This window comes from Hydra vulgaris, chromosome 02, assembly GCF_038396675.1.
Source record: "Hydra vulgaris chromosome 02, alternate assembly HydraT2T_AEP".
Lineage (NCBI taxonomy): Eukaryota > Metazoa > Cnidaria > Hydrozoa > Anthoathecata > Hydridae > Hydra > Hydra vulgaris.
The window spans coordinates 63129270-63151743 of record NC_088921.1 but is presented as its reverse complement, the minus strand read 5'-3'; the positions used below and the strand labels follow the sequence as shown (position 1 = coordinate 63151743).

Genomic DNA, 22474 nt, shown 5'->3' with positions numbered 1-22474 from the left:
TCTCTATAATTGACATTATTATTTTTATTATTGCTACTATTGCAAATTACTAATGTTATTATTATAACTATTATTGTTATTACTACTGTTATTATTACAATGATTATTACTGTATTATCATTATTAATTTTCTTATTACTATTAATTTACTATTAAGTTTATATACTTTTATAAATTTACGGGTAATATTTGTAGGTCGTCACGTTTTTGTCAGTTACATAACTGTTTGTGCCTGATCCTAGCTTTGTATTAATTTTATTTTATAAAGTAATATAAATGATTGATTGATTTGCTTGATTAAATACAAATGTTTTAAAAATTTAAAAAAAAAAAAGGTTCGCTTTGAGTGCAACATTGTAACCTCACGGTCATGGTCAAAGATAACTGCTTGTAATAAATTTTTTTAAGACTCTGTTTTAAGTCAAACTGCTAACCTGCAAACTACTTACTAATTAATTACTATATATAATTTGATAACAACGTTAGTTAGCTATGTCGAGGAGATAAAAAAAAATTCTAAAAGTGCATACATCACTATTGCATTCTATATAAATACAAAGTGCGAGTGAGTGAAGATGAAATATTTGACTTGCCAGAAGATAAAAAATTGCCACTGACATCTACAGCTGATGTTGACACATTGGAGGAAAAGTTATTTTGCGTAGAGAAAAAAAATTCGTGAAAGTTAAAAATAATTTACCAATTTAAAAAACTCAAATTTAGTATAAATTAATTGCATACAATTAATTTGGCTTAAAGATTGGATCCCATGATATCAATTTAAAAAGTAATAAGGGTGAGTTGAACTCTGATGGTGAGGTAATTATATTATTACCCAATTGGGGGTAATGATATAATTACCCCTGATTGTAATAATTGATTTATGGCTGATAAGAATTTTAAACATGTTTTATCCACAACACTTACTTGAAGTGCTCAAGATATTAAACTTTTTAGTTCTAATTAATAACTTGTGTCTTAAAATTTGTTTTTAAACATTTTTTTAAAAACTATTTTGCTTTATAATGTTACCGCGTTTAAGTGCGACTTTTTATAAAAGAAATGTGATGAATCATGAAGAAATGTGATGAATCATGAAGAAATGTAATCAAGCATGAAGAAATGTGATCAAGCATGAAAAAATGTGATCAAGCATGAAGAAATGTGATCAAGCATGAAGAAATGTGATCAAGCATGAAGAAATGTGATCAAGCATGACTTTGGATGATTAAGAGTGACAGTTATGTCTTTTTTATTTAATGTCAATTCTTTAAAGAAAAACATTTATCGGACATCGGTGGTGAAGATCCTTGAGAACTTTGTCATGGGAGCGATACCTGTTCTACTTGATGGCCAGCATGTTCGCCAATTCAATTTGACAGGGCAAAAAGAAAAGAAATTCTTTAAAGCAAATTGCTTTGCCATGTTTTTTTTAGTAAGTAATATAAATTTATGCATATTCCTAGTTATTATTGGTTACTTTAATTGATTGTTTTAATGCAGAGTAATTTTATTGCAATCATATGTATTTTGAAACTAAACCCAAACACAAAACAATGCACTATTAAAGATATTAAAATTAAATTATCGATATGATTTTCTAACGCTAGAGCATCTGAGTTTAATAACCATTTCCCAGAGCTGTTAAATGAAATAGCAATATTGGTCAAAGATCCATTGACATGCATTTCAGATGAAAAAAAAATGCTGCACAGACACAGTTAATGCAGCTACAAGAAGATACATTTGCAAGTTTGATATTCGAAAAAGAGAACTTAATTGCATTCTGGTCAAAAATTAACGCCAGTTACCCAATGTTATTTAAAATGGTAATGCCAGTGCTATTGCCATTTGCATCAATTTACAGGTTTGAATGTGGATTTTCCACAATGCTTATGTTAAAGATTAAATGTTAAATTGAAAATCAGTACTTTTAATGTTTTTTTGGGAAAATATATTCAATATTTGCTAGGGGGGTCACTTTTTTCTGTTAAGTCTCAAAGGGCGTGCAGGACTAAAAAAGGTTGAGAGCCCCCGGTTTACGTACATATATTGTACAATTGAATTGTGTATAAATACATATATTGAAACTCATATTATAGGTAAACTGCAATAACCGCACAAATAGTTAAGGAAAAATAAATCGGAAACTTACAGGATCCGTATGGGAAATTAGTTCATAACAGAAAGTAATTGAGCTTAATATTTACAAAAAGTAAAAACAAATAGAAAAAATGACAAATATTTATAAAATCAATTTTTACATAAATCACTTAGTCAAAAACAACTATTTTAAAACTTTTTTGAATTCGTATTGAGATGGAAAACAGCCTAAAATGTAGTGGTAATTTTCAAATTTTTTTTAATTGCTACGAAAATATAAATACATATATATATATATATATATATATATATATATATATATATATATATATATATATATATATATATACACTTACATGTATATATTTATTTAGATCTCTGTATGTGCTTACATAAAAAGAGGAGTTATAAAAACATGGAGGAACTTCATAATTTTGTTGATTTTTATTCAAATATACTAATATACAGTCTTCATTGAATATGGCAAATAAGATACAAAGTCGATATTCATTTAAAAAGAATAGTTTATTTGGTTTAAATTTTTTTTATTTAGTTTGAGTTTAACTACTATACCATATGAGTATTCCCAAATTCACTTTTTATAAATTTATAATTGAAGTTTTTTGCAACAAAATTTTTGTATTTAAACATCAAAATAAGGCATTGTTAAACATTCATCATTTGCATGTCTTTTAACATTACATTTTTATTCTATCCAGAGGCGATTCTACAAATAAAATGGCGGAGGGGGGAGGGGTGGTGAATCCTTGAAAAGTTCCGACTAGCTTCGTAAAAAAAAAAACGTCCTTAAAATTAAAATTTCCCGACTGAATTGTGTCAAATACCCGACTAGCCGAATAATTCGTAAAAAAACCGGCTATAACTTGAAAATCACCTTTTTTTGGAGGGGGAGGGGGGTGTAACACCCCCATAAAATCGCCTCTGATTCCATTTAAAGTTAGAATACTTATTGTTTAACAATATTAACATAAATTTAAACTGAAGAGGGTTTATTGCAACTCATAAAATCTCTTAATTCCAACAAAAAACCTTTAACCCAGATAAAACTCTTTTTTTTTTTTTTAAATTTTTAGCAAATCGTTATCGCAATAACCTAGATTTTGCTATCTTTAAAAACGGTAATGTACTCGATGAGTCATCTACCCTTTGTATCCGAGGATTAACACTTACTTTTAATCTTTCTTGGGAACCATATATTAAATCGATTACAAAATTAGCATCTCCTACGGTTGCATCTCTTTATCGTGCTCACCACTTTCTTAATTCGGATTCTCTTCTTTATCTTTATAAATCTCAAATCTTTCAACTATTATCACTTTTTCCTAATGTCACTTCTCTTTTTCTTTTCTATAAATACTCTAATGGGCGCTGCTCTAAAGAGCTAGCGTCTCTTGTACCATCTGCTAAAATTCATTCTTGTGTTACTCGTCATTCAAGTAAGTCTCATCCTATTACTGCGACTGTTCCTAAGTGCTCAAAAAAATCTTATTTGTCTTGTTTTTTTCCTCGAATATGTTTCTTTCGAATTCGCTCCCATTATCTTGTTTTCCTGATTCATATAACTTGCAATCTTTTAAGTTGTCTGTTAATCATTATCTTGGTTTATAAACTTCATCTTTTTTTTCCGAGTAACTTCCAGCTCTATTAGTGTTTGCTTGCAGCCTTTTTGGAAGTAAGGATGTTTAAAAAAAATCACGTAGTAATTAGCTTTTGTGGCGCAGTTGTTAGAGGGTTTGCTTGAGAAGAAAGACATCCAAATTTCGAAGCGAGCTATTGACATATTTTAAGTCATCGGTAAGGATGGAGGCGTTAACTTACAATTAAAATTATTAACTTATATTAAAAAGAAAGCAAGAAAAAATTTTTTACATTTAAAACACATTTACAAAATGCACATTCCCATTGCATCAGTAGTTTCGCCATGAATAAAATCGTTGTTTTAAATTTTTTTAGTTTCAGAACAAATTTATTTCAGGTGAAGTTCATTGGAAGTTATAGAAACTGCCTTTCTATGTGAAAACCTGGGGGAGATCAACTATGACATAAAATACCCTTGTTTTTGGGCTCACGATTAAATATATGCAAAAAATTTAGGGTTTGAAGCGAGTTCTAAGAATATTTTTGCGTCATCTGAAAGGAAAGAGGGTTAGTGACAAAAGTGTTAGGTCCTCTTGGAGGAAAATTACTGATGAGTAAACTTATGTAAGATAAAAATTTTAAACCCTTGCTCAGTATTTGTTTCTCTGCCTCTGTAAAATTATGTTTAGACAGATGTTGATTTATTTTTAAGTAGAAATAATAAATCTTCATCTTCTCAGATTTAATAAAACGGCTGCATGCTTTATGAGACATTATAGGTTTCGGAGGGGGTAAAGATCTTTCTTGGTAAATGGTTGCCATTCTCTCTCCAACATTGATGCGGTAGTAAATTTTTGGGAGAAAATCTGAAAGAAAATTAATGAAAAAAACAGGGATAACAAAGTGACCCACATAATTAGAATGAGGTATCTGGAAACATCACTATTTAAGTACCACGAGAAAGAAACCCAAAATAACTTTAACTGTAGATAGACAGCAAAGCAGTAAATAAAAAAAAAATTAAAAAAATAAATAGATAAAATAAAAACTAGTAAAAAGCATGGAATAGTAGTTATGTTTTATTCATACACGGCTCTTGGGTTACGAATACCAACGCACTACAATGGACGCCAACACAAAAACAATAAAGTATATACGGTCTAGACTACCAGAAAGTCATTGCTGTTAATACATACACTCTTATATCTTCGATTCACTAGTATCAAACCCAAGTCTCATGAATGAGAATACAAAAAACCGAGGTTATACACCACCCTAAACTAACACACACACACATACGCACACGCATATGTATACACATAAACATACATATAAAGTATATACACCAACATATACACACGCATATAAACGCATAAATATGTACACCAAAACACATATGCACATAAATACATGTGTATATAAACACACAGATACATTTATACATACATACATATATATATACATATATATATATATATATATATATATATATATATATATATATATATATATATATATATATATATATATATACATAAACACCAATAAACACATATACATATGTGTACACACAAACATATATAACCATATATAGAGATTTAAAAAAAACATGTATAACAATGGTTGTCGAAGTAAGTATGAATCTTCCAGTATAATAGAGTCAAGCATTTCTAGAAATCAGCGTAAAAGCTTTTATCCTTGAACCATATCCTGCTAACCCAGCCATACTTCAAGTTACCTATGATGGATTTAACATCCATACATAGGATTTATATTATCTTCTGGTTCTAAAAGCTAGCGTAGATATATTCCAGAAACAAACATTTTCTTCCATGAAAACAGCAGTTATGTATTACTAGAAACCAGCGTAAAAAAGTTATAACTAAACCATATCCAGCCAACTCAGCCGTACTTAAAATTACCTATAATGAATTTAACCTTCATACATAGGATTTATATCATTTTCTGGTTCTAAAAGCTAGATCAGACATATTTCAGAAAGAAATATATTTTTCCTTATAAACAGCAATTATATATGTAACCGTAGTTCTACTGCGTAAGTACAAACAAAAATTTAATAATAAATAATAAACAAAAACTAACAACTAAAAAATATAATGAATAAGATCAAACAAAGACATTTAATTATTTATTTTTATTTATTTTTGATTTATTTGAACTTAAAAATAAAAAAATACAAAAAGGTGATGCAGGTAACATCAAAATTACTCTTATGTGACACTGAAAAAAAACAGTATTAAATAATGAACATTAAACTTTTTTAAATTTGATTTGAACAAAGAGGACGAATAAAAAATATAATCAAGTAGAGTGTTTCATATCTTGATATTTCTTTTACAGTAGAAAAATCTTCGTGTGTAATATTTACATTTAATACGTAAATTAAGTTCTTGGGCATGAAACCTTGTAAGATAGTAGGAAGGAGCATATGTAAAATACTCAGAAAAAGGTAGATCGATAAGGTTTGTATAATTTTATAGGTCATTAAAAGATTCTACGGCATTCAAGAGATTCTATATTGAAGATATTCAGTCTTGAATAATAATCTTTATAAGGAATACAACATATTTTGCAGACATTTCTCGTAAAAGATTTCTGAAACTTTTCTAACCAACGTATATCTTTTAAAAGCTGGAGATTCCAAACAGAGGTAAAAGATTCTATGATACGTCGAACATAAACTTTATAGGTTTTAATTAGAAGCTTTGTTACTGGTGAAGGATTTTAAAATTTTTACTGATGAAGGATTTTAAAAGTAAGTAGGAATGAGAATGTCCCTTGTTTGCAATGAAAGAACAGTGATTAGAAAACTTGATATCCGAAGATACAACTATATCAATATCAAATTAAGACAGTTCAAAAAAAAATTTTTTTACAACATGTTTAAGACTATTTATGCTTAATCTAATGTTGTGAATATGTTTGTGACGCTTACAAAATATTTACGTTGGCGTTTAATAAGATAGTCGTTGCTCACTAGCCAAAAATTCTATCCAACAGAGATAGATTAATATTTTTATTATACTTGATGCAGGTAATCGGTGGTGCTTGAACTAGACTGAGCAATTAAAGCCCACAGAGAAATATGAAACATTTCTATTAAAAAAACTTTTTATATAAAGGAGGATAAGTTACAAAAAAAAAAAAAAATGACTACATGTTCAGAATAAACACGTATTTATTTAAAGAAATAAAAAGTTATAAACAACTCATAGTCAACAGTAATTTAATCGTTCAAGTATACATAAAACAAAGCAGGACACAAAATTAACTATAAATTTTCATGAAATATAAAAGTTTAACTTACTTTGCAACAAATATACATATGCATAGATACATCAATATTTAAAATAAATAAATATAAAATGATAGGAGAGTAAGATAAAGAAAAAATTATTGCTTTTGTGTAATTATAATTTGTGCAGTGGTGGTAAAAAACTTCTCCTCAGAATGGCTCGAAGAGGCTTAGCACCAAACAAGTTATAACAACTTAACTGCTGTGAAATAACAATGTACTAACAGTGTTATGTTGCGAATAGGTAATGTCTTTGTGGGTGCTTTTAATGTGTAACATTGAGGCTGCACAAGGAACCCTGTGTAACTTTAGGTTGATACCAGGACAGAGACAACCGCATACTTTATTGCTTAGGTTGTTATGCATTGTTTATTGCTTAGGTTGCTATGCATTATCTATGATTGAGTCATATTCTGAAATAATTTAAACATTACTATAACTTCTAAAAATAAAAAACTGTTCTTTGTTGCTTTCTTTCTACCAAAGAGTGCACTAATTTTTAATGTTGCCTTCAACCAAATTGGCTCTTCCTTATTATTCATCAGGCAACTTTGTTGCTATTAATGATTTTTTTTCTTTTTCTGTTTACCATAGAATAAATATTATTATACAACGCACGTTTAAAAATATATTAAACAATTAAATACAGAAAATACAAAAGTATATACTGAAATTACAGCAACAAAAAAGTTAAAGTAGATAGGGGCTCAGAGAAGATAAGGATAACATTAGGTTATCACAATCTTTTCATAGAGCCACTTTGTATAAGTTCGAACAATATATTGTAATGGTGTAAAGCTCGTTTAAAAAAAACAATAATAACAAAGTTAACGTTAAAATAATCAAGCAAAAATAAATTAATTAAAAAAATGAAAACAAAAGTTTTTCGTATGATCATCTAATTTTAAATGTTTTTTGTTTTGTTTGAAACTTAAATAAATTTAATGACTTTACTACAAATTTTTAATCCTATTGACAGTCATTCTATTATTAAATCGTTGATAAGAAATACAATACTCTGAGGGTTTATTACATTTCCGAAGCAATTTATGGCCTCTGTTTCTTTGATTAAACTTTTCATTTAGACTTATTTCAAACTTATTGTTGAGTTTGCTGACAAAAGTTTGTTATAGTATAGTTACATAAAAACTAGATGCTTATAGATATTTATTTCGAATAAATATTTTTAGTGCTTCTTCAAAATAATTTAATGCTAATCAAAATAATTCAATGCTTATCAAAATAAATAGCTTGGCTCAAGTACCATTGACTAGATCTAAAGTTCAAAATTCCTTGATTTGTGTCTTATATTTGACCTTAATTTGAACCATGTTATGATATTATCAAAATATTTAACTAGTTACTTTTTCTTCATCAGACCTACCTATCATCGCACTTCTTACTTCCTTAGAGTTAATTTTCATCTTGTACTTTTTCTTCATCAGACTTACTCACTCAACGCACTTTTTAATACTAACTTTGAATCAATCGGTTTTTTTTTTAATCTTTTTGATAGTATGATCCATTATATTCAGATTACTAAACTTGTATTTTATTTAGAAAGCGGATTCAAGAGAATTTTGCAAAACCTTTAAAAGTAGCATTCACAAACGGAATTCTAACCCTCCATCTTTCATACATGACTCTGAACTTGTTACTTCTCCGAAGGACAAAGCAGAAATGTTTATAATAAAAATAACTAAATCAGAATCGTGGATAACACCGGTTATCATAAAATCATGAAAACAAATACAACGCCTTTATGAAAAATTTATTTAAAAAAAAACCTTTGAAAATGAGTCGAATTATAAAAACTACAAACAACTTTTTGAATCAATTATAAAGTCGTCAAAAAAATCGTACTATGCTAATCAGTTAATAAAATTTAAAAACAATTCACAAAAAACAGGCGTTTAATAAATAACATCATTGGTAAAAAAAGTATAAACTGTAACAGTCTTCCGAAAAAACTCATTGTAAATAACTGCGAAATTGTTAATGAATCTTTAATTGCTCAATCGTTTAATCATGCATTTGTTAATTCAGGCATAAATTTGGCATCAAAAATTAAACTTAATAAATCTGATTTTAAATCATACCAAACCGCTAATAATACCATAATGGAAAATGATAAATTAACTGAAAAAGAATTATTAAAATGCTGCCTCTAATATAAAACCATACAAAGGTCTAGGCGTTGACGATGTTTGCAGTAATGTAATAATAAAATCAATTTCTTATTTAAAATCTCCGCTCATGCATACTTTTACTTTGTCTCTTGAACAAGGAATCTTTCCTGATAAACTTAAACTTGCAAGGGTGGTACCAGTCTTTAAATCTGGAGATGATACTAGGATTTTCAATTACAGACCAATCTCAATACTACCATGCCTTTCAAAACTATTAGAATACATTATGTATTATCGACTATTTACCTTTCTAGAAATTAACAATATTCTTTATAACAAACAATTTGGATTTAAAAAAGTTCACTCCACAGATCAAGCAATTATTCATCTTGTTCAAAATATTTTTCAGGCATTTGATGAAAATAAATATACGCTAGGTGTATTTATTGATCTAGGTGTATTTATTAGAATATAATGATCAACAGTGTTAAACGCAAAGCGTTTAACACTGTTGATCATTATATTCTAATAAATAAACTAGAAGATTAAGGGATTAAGCGCTCAATTTTTAAATGGTTTCAAAGCTATTTGTCAAATAGGAAATAATACATTTCATTTAGCTGCGGAAAAACTGATAATATGAATATAAAATGTGGTGTTCCACAAGGGTCAATTTTAGGACCACTCTTATTTTTAATTTAAATTAATGATTTAAGCAAATCTTGTAAGTTATATTGGCAGTCAATTTATAAAAAGATAACAATCATTAAATTTTTTAGGAGTACTCCTTGACGAAAACGTTACTTGCACAAATCATATACATTATCTTGAAAGTAAAATCTCAAGAAATATTGGCCTACTTTATAAAGCAAGGCCATTTTTAAATCAAACTAGTTTAAAATTGTTATATTCCTTCTTTGTTCATAGTTATCTGAGTTACGCAAACATTGCTTCGTGTAGCACAAATCAAAACAAAATTAAAAAACTTTTTAATAAACAAAAACATGCAATGAGAATAATATCTAATGTAGGCCGTTTTAGTCACTCCAAAGAACTATTTATAAAGCTGAATATACTCAATGTCTACCAAATAAATACTTTTCATCTTTTAATTTTCATGTATAAAGTTAATAAAAGAACAACACTAAACATTTTTAATTCGTTATTCAAAATAAATAAACATAGATACTCAAACAACCCCTATATTGAGCCCAAAAGTTTTTATGCCACAACTGAGTTTTCATTATCCATTAGAGGACCAAAAGTATGGAATAAAATCCTATTTAATAAACTTAAAACTCTTGAAACTCTTGACGAATTTAAAGTAAAATTGAAGCAAATGCTCCTAGTTAGTGACGGAGTGCTTGACTTTTTGGGTGACAGATAAATTTATTCGATTTAGTTTAAAGTTTATCTTTTTTTTGTGTGGTTATTTTAGGTGCTCCCAGAAGTCCTTACGGTCTTATCACAGAGCACCGTGGGAGAGCATTTAACAAGAAGTTCACGCCTCCTTCCGTACCAATGTCGCTTATATGGCTAGAGCTGGCATCGAACCTCGGACCTCTGGGTTCTGAGCCAGAACTTTAACCCTTGCGCCACGGCTACTCTTTGTCGGCTCGGCTCTTTGTCGGCTCGGCTCTTTGTCGGCTCGGATGATCTTTGTCAGCCCTTTTATGGATTTGGTTGAAGCATGCTTAAATACATATAAATATATATATATATATATATATATATTTATAATTGGAAAGATTCAATTTCTTCTCAATTCTGTGTTTTATTAATAATTTTAGTATTTAATCTTAATTAATTAAAAAAAAAAAAAAAAAGAGTTGTTAAAAACCTTTTTTTTCATTTTTTTTATTTTATTGTAAGTTTTACTTTGTGCAAATTTATATTAATCTTTATATACTTATTTATTTAATATTTATTTCTAAGAATTTGTTATTTAACTTTTTTTATTGATTATTTTACTACTTTAAAAAAATTTTTTTTTAAATTTTAAAATTTTTTTCTTTTAAAAAAAAAAAAATTCTTTATGACCCTGTAGCTTTTTTTTTTTGTTTTATCTTTTTAAAAATAAAGTCTTATTTTAAATATATTGGTAACATTTATATACTCTATAAGAAATTATTTATTTTTTACGGAATTAATCTCGGGGCCTGGCGATAAGACAAATTGTGTCTTCCTCTTGCCCCGGTTATCTGTATATTGGAAATATTGGTTGTATTTATTTTCTTATACGGCAAAAAATGGAGAAAAAAAAAAAGAATCATGTTACTCCGGGCTCTCGTCAACATCTTCTACACTGTTTAACAAGTGCTTAACTGTTTTTTGCTGTTCAACTCTATTATTTTCTTTCTGTTAACTCCCAAAAAGCAGTGCTTGCAGTCACGTTGGAAGTATATTTTTTTTAAAAAAAGGTAAGAAAAAACATGAAATCACAAAACGAACAAATTTCATCAGTATTGAATTTCTAAATTACAATAAAGTTATTGATAAAATACAACTTTTATTTTGTTTTTAGCCTGACAACGGCCTGATCTAATCAAACTGAAAAATATGGCCTGAACTAATTAAATTGAACTAATCAAACATGAATAAATAAAACTGAAATATTACATGAATAAATTAAACTGAAATATTACATGAATAGATTAAAAACTTATTTGTACTTATACATGGCAACGGTACGTTTCGTAGAGCAATTAATTTTTTTTTTGCCGAGCAAACAATACGTTTCGAAGAGCAGTTGTCATTTTGATTTTAAATATGCAATTATTTTCAAGTCAAGTTGTAAAGATATTTAGAGTCTTTAGCATTTTAACTCATTTAGTATTAGATAAAATCCCTAATAATCTCAAAAAATAGTTATTCAATATTATGTCTGGGTCTCAAAAGAAGTGTGTTTTCATAATATTTTTAAAAACAATATTCGTTTTTGATAATAATTTACCACAGGGCTGTGGAGTTGGAGTCATTAAGTCGGAGTCGGAGTCGCTAAACAAAATCGCGACTCTGACTCCAGTCGTAAACTTCTCGGTATTGCACGTCCATGTAAAAAATATTTAACCTTCAAAGAATTTTTCATATATTTTCGAAATTTTTTTTTAATTATTACGTAATATCTTTTAAAGAATTCAAAGAATTTTTCAAAAACTAAAAAAAAAATTCTTTGAAATTGGAGTTGGAGTCGGAGTCGTACTCTAAAACTTTAAACGATTAGAGTCATAGTCGGAGCTGGTACATTTTTTTTACGTCTCTTCACCCCTAATTATTACTTTTTAAATTATTTCTATTGTTTTTATATTAAACTTTTATATTATACTTTTATATTTTGTTAAAAGTCTTTTGAGAGTCTTGAGCAATTTTTCACATTATTTTTGAATAATAAATATAAAGTAAAACTATTTTTACTTTATATTTATATTTCTAAAATCTCTATGAAAACACGCTTCTTTTGAGAAACAAGTTGACATATTTTTGAAAACTTTTTTTTTGACAATATTAGGGATTTTATCCCTATTGCTTAAGATTTGAACCCAAATATCTTTACAACTTGACGTGCTGGTGAAAAATGAGTTGTATATTTTTTTGTTGCCTGTGTTTTATGTTATATATTATATAAATTATCAAGTGCAACAAGAAATGTCATTTAAGTTAATTGAAATACATTTTTTTAAATGGAAGTGGATTGAAAAAGAAGTTGTTGGCGTGCTGATAAACAATATCGGTCAGTGTCAGCTGTACATCATAAAAAACAACTTGCACGCGAGAAAGCACGCGAATCTAACAAACCGAAAAAGTTATTGTTGAAAAAATGTTGCCCTTGGATTTAAAGCTTTTTCGATTTAAATTTTTAAAAAACTTTTATCTAGCTGACCAAAACCTGTTTGTCTATTTTTAACCAAAGATTCAAAAAAATCAAGAAGCAGTAGTAAAAATTGCACAAGATATTAACGTTTTGGTGCAACGTCCGATGAAAAGGATTGCTTGCTAATGCGTCAATACAACAGCTAGTAAATTAGTTACAAAAACATGAGCAGCAACGTTTCTAACATTAGCAACTTTATTCTAAATTTCGTTTAAAAGCTAACATTTTACCATAATCATAACGAGCTACACATTAAACATTACCGCATTACGAGGAGATCACACTTGTCCAGAAAAACATATTTTTAAATCTTTTTAATTCTTAAAAGTTTTTAGCCGAAGTTACTTGTTCTATATTTTTTTAAATAGCTCAATGACATTAAATCCGAATAATTTAATCAAGAAAATTTTAGTTAATGGGACTATCATATCGTAATCAAAATATCATTAATCTAATAGAGACAAAAAAAGCAAAACGTGACTGAATCAGGATATCAAATCGCAACAAGTTAATTAGGAAAAGCGATCAAATAGCAAGCAAAAGCAAAAACTACTAAATAATGAAATTGCTCACATAATTTTTGCATGCAAAAAAAGAGCATATTCAAAGCACATAAATTTTTACGGTTTGCTTGACTTGTATTAGTAACCGTAAAAGTATTTTTTTCGGTTTTGCTTGTCATTTAAGCTCGTTGTACAAATGAGTTTTGAAGGAATGAGTGAGTCTGAAAATATGCTCATCAATTTTGATACAAACAAATGGTATGCAGAATGATTGTTTTTATTTTATAAAATAGTTTTATATTTATTTTACAAAGTATACAAACTTACAAACTTTAATTATGAATAAATTCTTTAAAATATATTTTTTTATTAGGCTGGAAAACAAAATATTTTCTTCTTAGGACCATTTTTTAAATATTCATGCATGTTATTTTCGTTTAACTTTTGCTGTCGACCAAGTTCATCGTTATAGCTAAAAGAAAATTTAAATTTAACATATAAACAATAAGTTAAAGTTTTAAAAATAAATTTTTTTTACTAATGCTTTACCATAGTTCAATTTTTTGCGGGATAGTCCTGGATTTTATCAAGTTTTCTACTTCACCAAATGAATAACTGTCATTAATAAAAACTTTCTGCACAAATGTATACTGAACTTCAATTTCAAACGAATTTGACTGAGCGTTACTCTAAAAAAAAATTACGTTTTAAAAAAAGTAATACAAATTAAAAAGAAGCAAAAAGAAAGAATTGAGAATTTTTTTAAGCTGTTATAATGCAATTGTTTTAATCAACAATAATTAAGATTATCCAGGGCTTCTGTTTAACAATGAGATAAAAGAAAATTTTTGATACAGTTTTTTTATTTTTTTTTCAATTTTTTTTTTATTTTGTTAACATTTTTAAATTAGTACAATCTTTCCATTAAAAATAAATGATCAAACTTTTTAAATTTACTAAATACACTAATATTTAGAACAAAAAAAAAATTGGAGTAAATTAGCCGAGGTAAAACCTTGTTGTTATGATAAGTAAATTTTAATAAAAACTGTAAATTAATAAAAGTGAAACAGTAAATTTCAAATTTTATCAAAAACAATTAACAGTTACGTCATCAATGTTGACACAACTGATCTTGACATGGTCTAGATTGACCACTTACTTATTATGAATATAACTATTGTTAAATATAAGCATAACAAACTGTTATGTTATGCTTAATTGATTATATTTATTATAACAAATGTAATTATATAAAATAATCGTAGATATCATTGGATGGATTAACCATCCAACCATTACAACCATTCACACAATTATTTATCCATTTAACCAATTAATTCTGTATCATAAAAAATTCAAATGACATATTTTATTACAATTTGATTACTTTTAGATAAAATATAAAGGATATTAATGGCAAAATTTTAGAAAAGATTTGTACAAAAATTTATTAGGTATTATTTGAATTCTAACCACTTTTGTTTTTTAAAACATTAATTTAATAAACCAGCAAATACCAATAAAGTATTTAACAGGTATTAGCTGTTATTTTTCTCTTCCACTTAAATTTTTCAAGTTTGTACGTTTTTCAAAATTTTATAATAAAATATTTTACAGAATAAGAATCTTCTATAAAAAGTACTCTTTAGTCTTAAACCTTACTCTAAACCCTAACCTTAAACCTGATCCTAAACCCTGAGCCAAACTCTGACCCTTAACCCTTACCCTAAAAATATTTAAATAAAACATCAAACAAAGAAACATTGAATCAAATAAAACATAATATATAAAATAAAAAACTAACAACGATAACCTATTAATATATAGTAATAATAAAAACAAATCAATACATAGTAATTTATATAAAAATAGTATTTGTTGATAGGATACAGATTCAACGAACACTCTTTAGAATTCTTTAGAAATCTGTACAACCTTTAACTATATTACAGTGTTAATTGTGTCTATTTTATAGTAAATTCTATTTTTGTTTGAGTTTTAACCTTTTTTTCCTAACTGTAACTAAATACAAAAATAAGAAAAAATAAATAAAAAGCTTTACTTCTTGCTTTGAGTTTTTTGAATCATATTTTAAAACTTCCATTATGTTTGCTTTGGTATGGAATAATTTATTTTTCAATTTTTTACTCTTTTTTTCAGAAGAAACTTCAGAGATGCTATTACTCCTTGTATTTAATGTATTACTGTTGTTTATAAATGGAAGCGTATGGTAAATAGTAGAAGGTTCTGCAATTGTGTTACTTCGGATATTTGTTGGTCGGGTATTATTGAAGGATAATTTTTGCGATTCTGCATTAACCGACGTAGTGTTGTTGTTGAGTTTAAAAATATCATTGTTTGCTAAACTTGTACGCTGATCAAGTTCTTCAGAAGTATCATGTTCTATGATATGTTCATTTTTATTTGAATCGTTAGTTAAGTTTGGTAATGGCTTCTGCGGGCGAAGATTAGAAGGCTTGGGATATTCTTTGGGCATTGCTGTGTTTTCTGAAGAGATTGATTGTTCTTCGAAACTTAATTCTGGAGACGAAGGTTTACTTGTTGTTTCACATGAAGATGAGGAACCGTTTTCAGTGAATTTGTTTTCAGAAGATTTATCTTCAATATGCATTTTTTCGGTGGACACGTTTTCAAACAATGGCTTATTTAGAATTGTTTGAAGATTTGATTCTATTTCTGATTCTTGATCAACTGGAACTGGTAGTTGTTTTACTGGTTTTGGTTTTTTTAAAGTTGCTTTACGCTCTGGCTGCCTAATTTGTTCCAACATGGTGTTGCGTTCACTTTTGAAGTTCTCTTTAGCTTGGACTTCCTCATGGGCGTTCTTAGACTGCGTGGCCTGCAACTAAAAAATTTGTAAAAGCATTTTATCAAAACGTTTATAATTCTAGAATAATTCAAATACTTTTGAAAAGAAAGTAAAATAAAACAAAAAAAAAACAAACAAAAATAAAAAAACGATGTAGCAAATCATTATTAAAATTAATATTTTAAATAAAACTGATGTCAATACCTCCTTTCCAGAAAAACAGGTGTAAAGACTTTCTTCGTTTTCGGCGGCAATTACCTGATTTGTTCAAAATAAATTAAAGAATTACAATATTAAACAATCATTACTAATATCAATTTTTTTATATTTTTGACTTAATAGTTGATTTTTAACTTTGTTTTATTGCATAATAAATACTTTTATAAATATTTTCTTTTATATAAGTTTTATGTATCTAAATATAATAAAAGACAAGTTTTCTTATCCTTAATCTAAATTTTTATTCCTCATTTTACCTTTGCTTTTCCTAAGTAATCTTTTTTTTTGTAGTTATTAATAGATAATTTTGATGGTCTGTAAATTGCACTTGAAGGAGGTGAGAATAATGTAATTGATTTACCAGCCTAAAAAAGAGATTTTAGTGAAAGCCTTAAAATCATATATAATTCTTAAAACCAATAACTCGCTTGCATGAGCTATAGATTTTGAGAATTATATATGCTTTAATTATAGTTAAAATAGAAAGGTTTTTAACGACCATGCACATATTATTGTATACTTTTATAATATACTTAATATAATGTATTATATTGTAATGTTATAAGGTACAATTCTTTTAAATTGTATATCAAAAAAAAACTTTATAACTTATAATAAATGTGCTTAAATTGTAAACTGCGTTCTCAGTTCGTTTTTAACTTATTTTTATCGTTGTTATGTTCAGGGTCGCCGAGAGCTTTCATGACGCACAGGGCGTATCGTCAAATAGGCACGTCTTTAAGCATTCATGATTTTAAAAAGAATTTAAGTTAAAAGCATGTGCAATCATGAATATGCATGATTGCACACGCTAAACGTATATTTCTATTTTATCACGATATAGCTGCATTTGCAGGTTCATCGCGATATCGATTTCTCTTTTCTTTTGATTTTCCAAATTTTCAAAGAGAACCTACAACACTATTAGAGTAGAGACGCTAGCTCTTGAGGGCATTGCCCATTATAGTGTTTATAGAAAAGAGAAAGAGAAGCAACATTACGACGGTGTGATAATGGTTAGAAGTTGGCTACAATAATATTCCGAACAAGGACGGATTTGAGATTTATAGAGATAAAGAATAGAATCCGGAGAAAGAAAGTGGCGTGCACGATAAAGAAATGCAACTTTAGCAGATGTTAATTTTGCAATCAATTTAATATATGGTTTCCAAAAAAGATCGGAAGCAAGAGTTAATCCTAGAAGATCAAGGATAGATGACTCATCGAGTGCATTAGCGTTCATAAATATAGGAAGATCTAGATTATTGAGATAACGATTAGCTGAAAAAATTGAGCTTTATCAGAGTTAAAGTTCACCGGCCACTGCAAGCCCCATGCTGTAGCAGAGGTGAGATCTTTTTCAAGCTCAGTTGCCCCTTCCAAGCAATCAGAGAGTGTTGGCTTCTTATCAAGACAACTATGAATGATAATATCACCAGCAAACAACACCACCTTAGATGTGAGAACACCAGGAAGATCTTTTATGTAACTTAAAAAGAATATAGGACCAAGGATAGTACCTTCGGGAACCCCTGAAGTTCCAGGAGAGGAATAAGAGTGCTGTACATCGAGGACAAATTTAATAGTATTGGTAAGGAAGGATTCAATAAACTTTAAGATATTATCTGATATACCATAAGAAGAAGGCTTATGGAGAAAACTAGCATGCCAAACCTTATCAAAAGCTTTAGAAATGCCAAGAGCGATAGCCTTAATCTCTCAACAGCTATCTAATGCACCATAAAACCTATCAGTATTAATGTTAGCAAATCAGCTGTAGAACTAGAAGATCAAAATCCATATTGATGATCAGAAATAAGTTATTAGATTCAAAATGAGAGATTAATTGTTTGTTAATTAAAGACTCAAAAACCTTGCTTATGATTGTAAGAAGACTAATTGGACGGTAGTTAGACAAGTCAGATTGCTCTCCGGACTTTGAAAATAGGGATAACAGATGCCGTATTTTGGCATGCCAGAAAACAAGACTCCGATAAGCACTTGTTAAATAGTTTTGAAAGTTAAGAAAACAGCTACGGAGAATACTACTGCAAGACTATAACAGGTATGCTGTCCGGACCACAAGCTGTAGAAGGGTCTAAGCAGAAAATCACTTTAGATACAGAAGTTGGAGTGATACTGTTAAGCAATTGATCAACCTGTTTGTCGGCTATATCAGTTAGAACGCAGCTAGTAGAATCAGGAGATAATATCAATAAAAAGTTCTTAGCAAACAATTAAGCTTTGCCATTAGGTGAGGTGACAAAATCTGAACAATACAAGAGAGGTGGAACATTAACCTTAACATAAATACTGTTAAAGATAATCTAGAAATCAAGCCTAATTTTTTAGAGAAAATACGAGATTTCGTGATCTGAGAGCAGCGTGATTTGGCGTTAGACAAAACCTTTCTATAGTTTTTTATTTCTAATGGTTTCTTGAAGTAGTATATAGACGTCTATTTTCTGGGGAATTGCTTGCTGATAGACATGAATATGATAGACATTACTATTGGAAATTGCTGTAACTCAATGCGAGGAAAATTATTGAGAAGAATGAGGCTTAACTTGAAATTGTCGAGAGGTAATAAAAGATTCCATGCCAATCTGAATCCAAGAAGTTAAATAAGAAGCGCATTTGTCAGCAGGAAGACGAAATACTTTTACCCAAGAGTCATCACGAAGAATATTCAGTCCCAATCAGCTTTAAGGTAGTTGTAAGAGGTGTGATGATAGGGGGTTTCTGATGATGAAGAAGAATGAGATAATAGTTTTAGAGAGATCAAACTGCATTCAGAAGCGCCTTAAAATGAATGTAGAGAAACTGAGCACTGACTATAATTAGAAGCAAGACATAAGTCGAGTAGAGAAGGTAACTGATTCGGATTATCTGAAGCGTGTTGATATATACCTATATCTATATCTATATATAGCCTAGCCACGGCCCTGTATGTCTCTTCATCCCAGTATAGCCTTAAAAATGCTCTATTTCTTTTGCAGTTACATTTATACTCTATCTGTAATGTTGAAAACAATATAAATTTGTTTTATCTACAAGTATATTAGTATTATCATCATCCCAAAGAAGATTGGTAAAAGTTTATCAAACTTTTATCAAAATCAATTTGTGATTAAGTAAAAAAATTTTCGGCAATGTCATCGAGAAATAGTGTACATTTACGCTATTGACAAATGTGTTTGATCTCGAACATAGAAAATGTAATTTTAAAATTTATTCTCAAGCTTGTATCAGCAAAATTGTTCTTGAAACTGGTGCATGACTAATATCGGTATTGTTATTGCTTTCAGATAAATAAAATATTTATGAAAACTTTAAGGAATGTCACATGCTTCTACAGCGGTATATATTTTAACATTTTGTTTTTTAAGTAAATAATCAATTAAATCTTATAATCAACTAGATTAAAATGTACTTTTCAACTAGATGATTATGTAACTTTTCAAAATGTAATTTTTAAAATGAACAGGGTGGCCACACAAGATGTTAGAAATTTTTAAAATGAACAGGGTGGCCACACAAGATGTTAGAAATTTTTAAAATAAACCCTTTTTATTTTAAAAATTTCATGTGACATTCCTTAAAGTTTTCATAAATATTTTATTTATCTGAAAGCAATAACAATACCGATATTAGTCATGCACCAGTTTCAAGAACAATTTTGCTGATACAAGCTTGAGAATAAATTTTAAAATTACATTTTCTATGTTTGAGATCAAACACATTTGTCAATAGCGTAAATGTACACTATTTCTCGATGACATTTTTGCTATATAACAACTAATAAAAAAGCTTCGATATAGACATTACTTTTTCTTGATGTTTTTTCAATAAAGTTATCTGAAAAATATCATGTAAACACATTTTGTAAACACATTTTGTAAACACATTTTGTAAACACATCATGTAAACACATTTTGGGTTATTTTATTTGTTTTAATATGGTAACAGTGTCTTTTTGCAATATTTTTCATTGTATGTTTATATTTTAAAAATGGTTTCCAGTATCAGATTTTTACAATTAGCAGATTTTTATAATAATAACAGTAGTTGAATTTTTGACAATCTTATACTTCTTAATACTTATTCTTTTAAAAATATTTTTTTACAATCTTTACTTTTTCTTCTAACAATACTTTTTGACAATCTTTACTTACACTTATAACAATATTTTTTGATAATCTTTACTTATTCTTTTTAAAACACTTTTTTTTAATTTTTTTATTTTATTCCTATAGCAATATATTTTGACAATTTTTACTTATTCTTATAACAATATTTTTTGACAATCTTCTCTTATTCTTATAGCAACTTTTTTTGACAACCTCTAATTATTTTTATAATAATATTTTTTGACAATCTTTACTTATTCTTATCACAACATTTTATATTAACGATACCAATGAGTTTATCTAATTTTTAGTGTAAGTTAGTTTAAATGAAGTTATTTTTCTTTATGGTTACCGTAAAGAATTTATTTGTTTTGTTTAGAAAAGTAAAAATAATGCTAAAGTATCTCAGCCGGCATTTGGTCCTAAAAAGACGTCTTCGGAACTTTCAAAAGACGTTCTGAACGTCTTTTGAACGTTTATAAGACATTTTTTAGAACCAAATGCCGGTAGGGATAAAAGTAAGTTTAAAGTCTTGTCGCTCATTAAAAGAGAGTTTGAAAAGTGGCCGTAAAGAGATAAAAAGTAAAATAAAAATTTTATTAAGGTTTTTTTAAGTTATTTGAAAGTTTTTTGAGGGATTGCAAACGGTTGAATAGAAAATAATAGGCAGCATAGTTCTGGGAATAAACATGTGGCGATTGTTCGTATGGTAGCAGCCAGTAAAGTTAAAAGCTCTCTGCAGTAAAAAATCAGGAAAGCAACTCAAAAACAAACGAACTTGAATGGAATGATGTCAAGAAATTAAACATTAAATGCAGAGTGAATTGTATCACTTGAAGTTTCAAAATGTAAATATTTGTACCGTTGTTCAGAATTAATTGTATGCATTTCTGTTCAAGAGTTGTTAACAAGGCCAAAAGTAGCAAGGCCACGGACAAGCCCACATGTTACAAAACCAAGGCCAAGACCAAGGCCAAGATCAAGGCCAAAAGTTACAAGGTTAAGGACAAGGTCAACGCCACATGTATACATAGCCAAGAATAAAAGTTTCAAGGCTTAGGCCTACGCAAACATTTACAAGACCAAAAACTTAAATTTTCGCTTTACGTTAAGGCCAATTATTAACAAAACTGTAGGTAGCAAGTGCTGTGACAATAAAACCACATGTTGTGAAATTAGATCAAGGTTGTGCGCAGAATTCAACAAAGTCAATAAGAAAATATACTTGTCGATATGTATAAAAGCCGAAAACAAAAATATTATAAAATAAAGAATGAAAACTTTTAATTCTTTCATTTTATGTATTTTTTTATGAAGGCCAAGGCCAAAACAATTAAGGCCGAGGTCAAAAATTTCAAGGCCAAGGCCTTAATTTTTGATCTTAAGGCAAGGCCAAGGCCAAGGACTGACAACTTTATTCTGTTCCATGTTTCCAGACAATCAAATCTCTCAAAATTTTACTTGAGGAAAAAAATTCAATTACATTTAATGTAACGGTTTTGCTCTTTTTGTTAAAAAAGCAATGCTAAATGAATCGAACAAAGTCTTTTATTAAACCACCTTATTTTTTTTTTTTTCCACCGCAAATTTCACCGCGAACGAACGGGTTTTTCAGAGCGTTTTAAAAAACGTATAATAATGGCGAAAAACTTTACACCAGCACAACTTGAAGAAATCCTTGAAAATCATGAGAATACTATGATGAAAATTTTAATGATTGGATAGAAAAAATGGAAATTAAATTTATCTACTTAAAAGATGAAAACTTTAC

The 22474-nt window shown here is 28.3% G+C and overlaps 1 protein-coding gene across 2 annotated transcripts in view; it reads right to left on the bottom strand.

Annotated features, from left to right (window-relative positions):
* Window positions 1-13782: 13782 nt before the first annotated feature.
* The window catches only part of LOC100212833 (MATH and LRR domain-containing protein PFE0570w), a 32123-nt gene continuing 23431 nt past the window's right edge, over window positions 13783-22474 (bottom strand). For both annotated transcript variants that reach the window (XM_065791661.1, XM_065791660.1), the window contains exons 6-10: window positions 16831-16938; window positions 16559-16612; window positions 15587-16390; window positions 14071-14210; window positions 13783-13993 (exon numbers count right to left, since the gene is read on the bottom strand). In XM_065791661.1, coding sequence (XP_065647733.1) covers window positions 13891-13993; window positions 14071-14210; window positions 15587-16390; window positions 16559-16612; window positions 16831-16938 — 1209 coding nt within the window. In that variant the 3' untranslated portion in view covers window positions 13783-13890. The remainder of the gene's footprint in view (window positions 13994-14070; window positions 14211-15586; window positions 16391-16558; window positions 16613-16830; window positions 16939-22474) is intronic.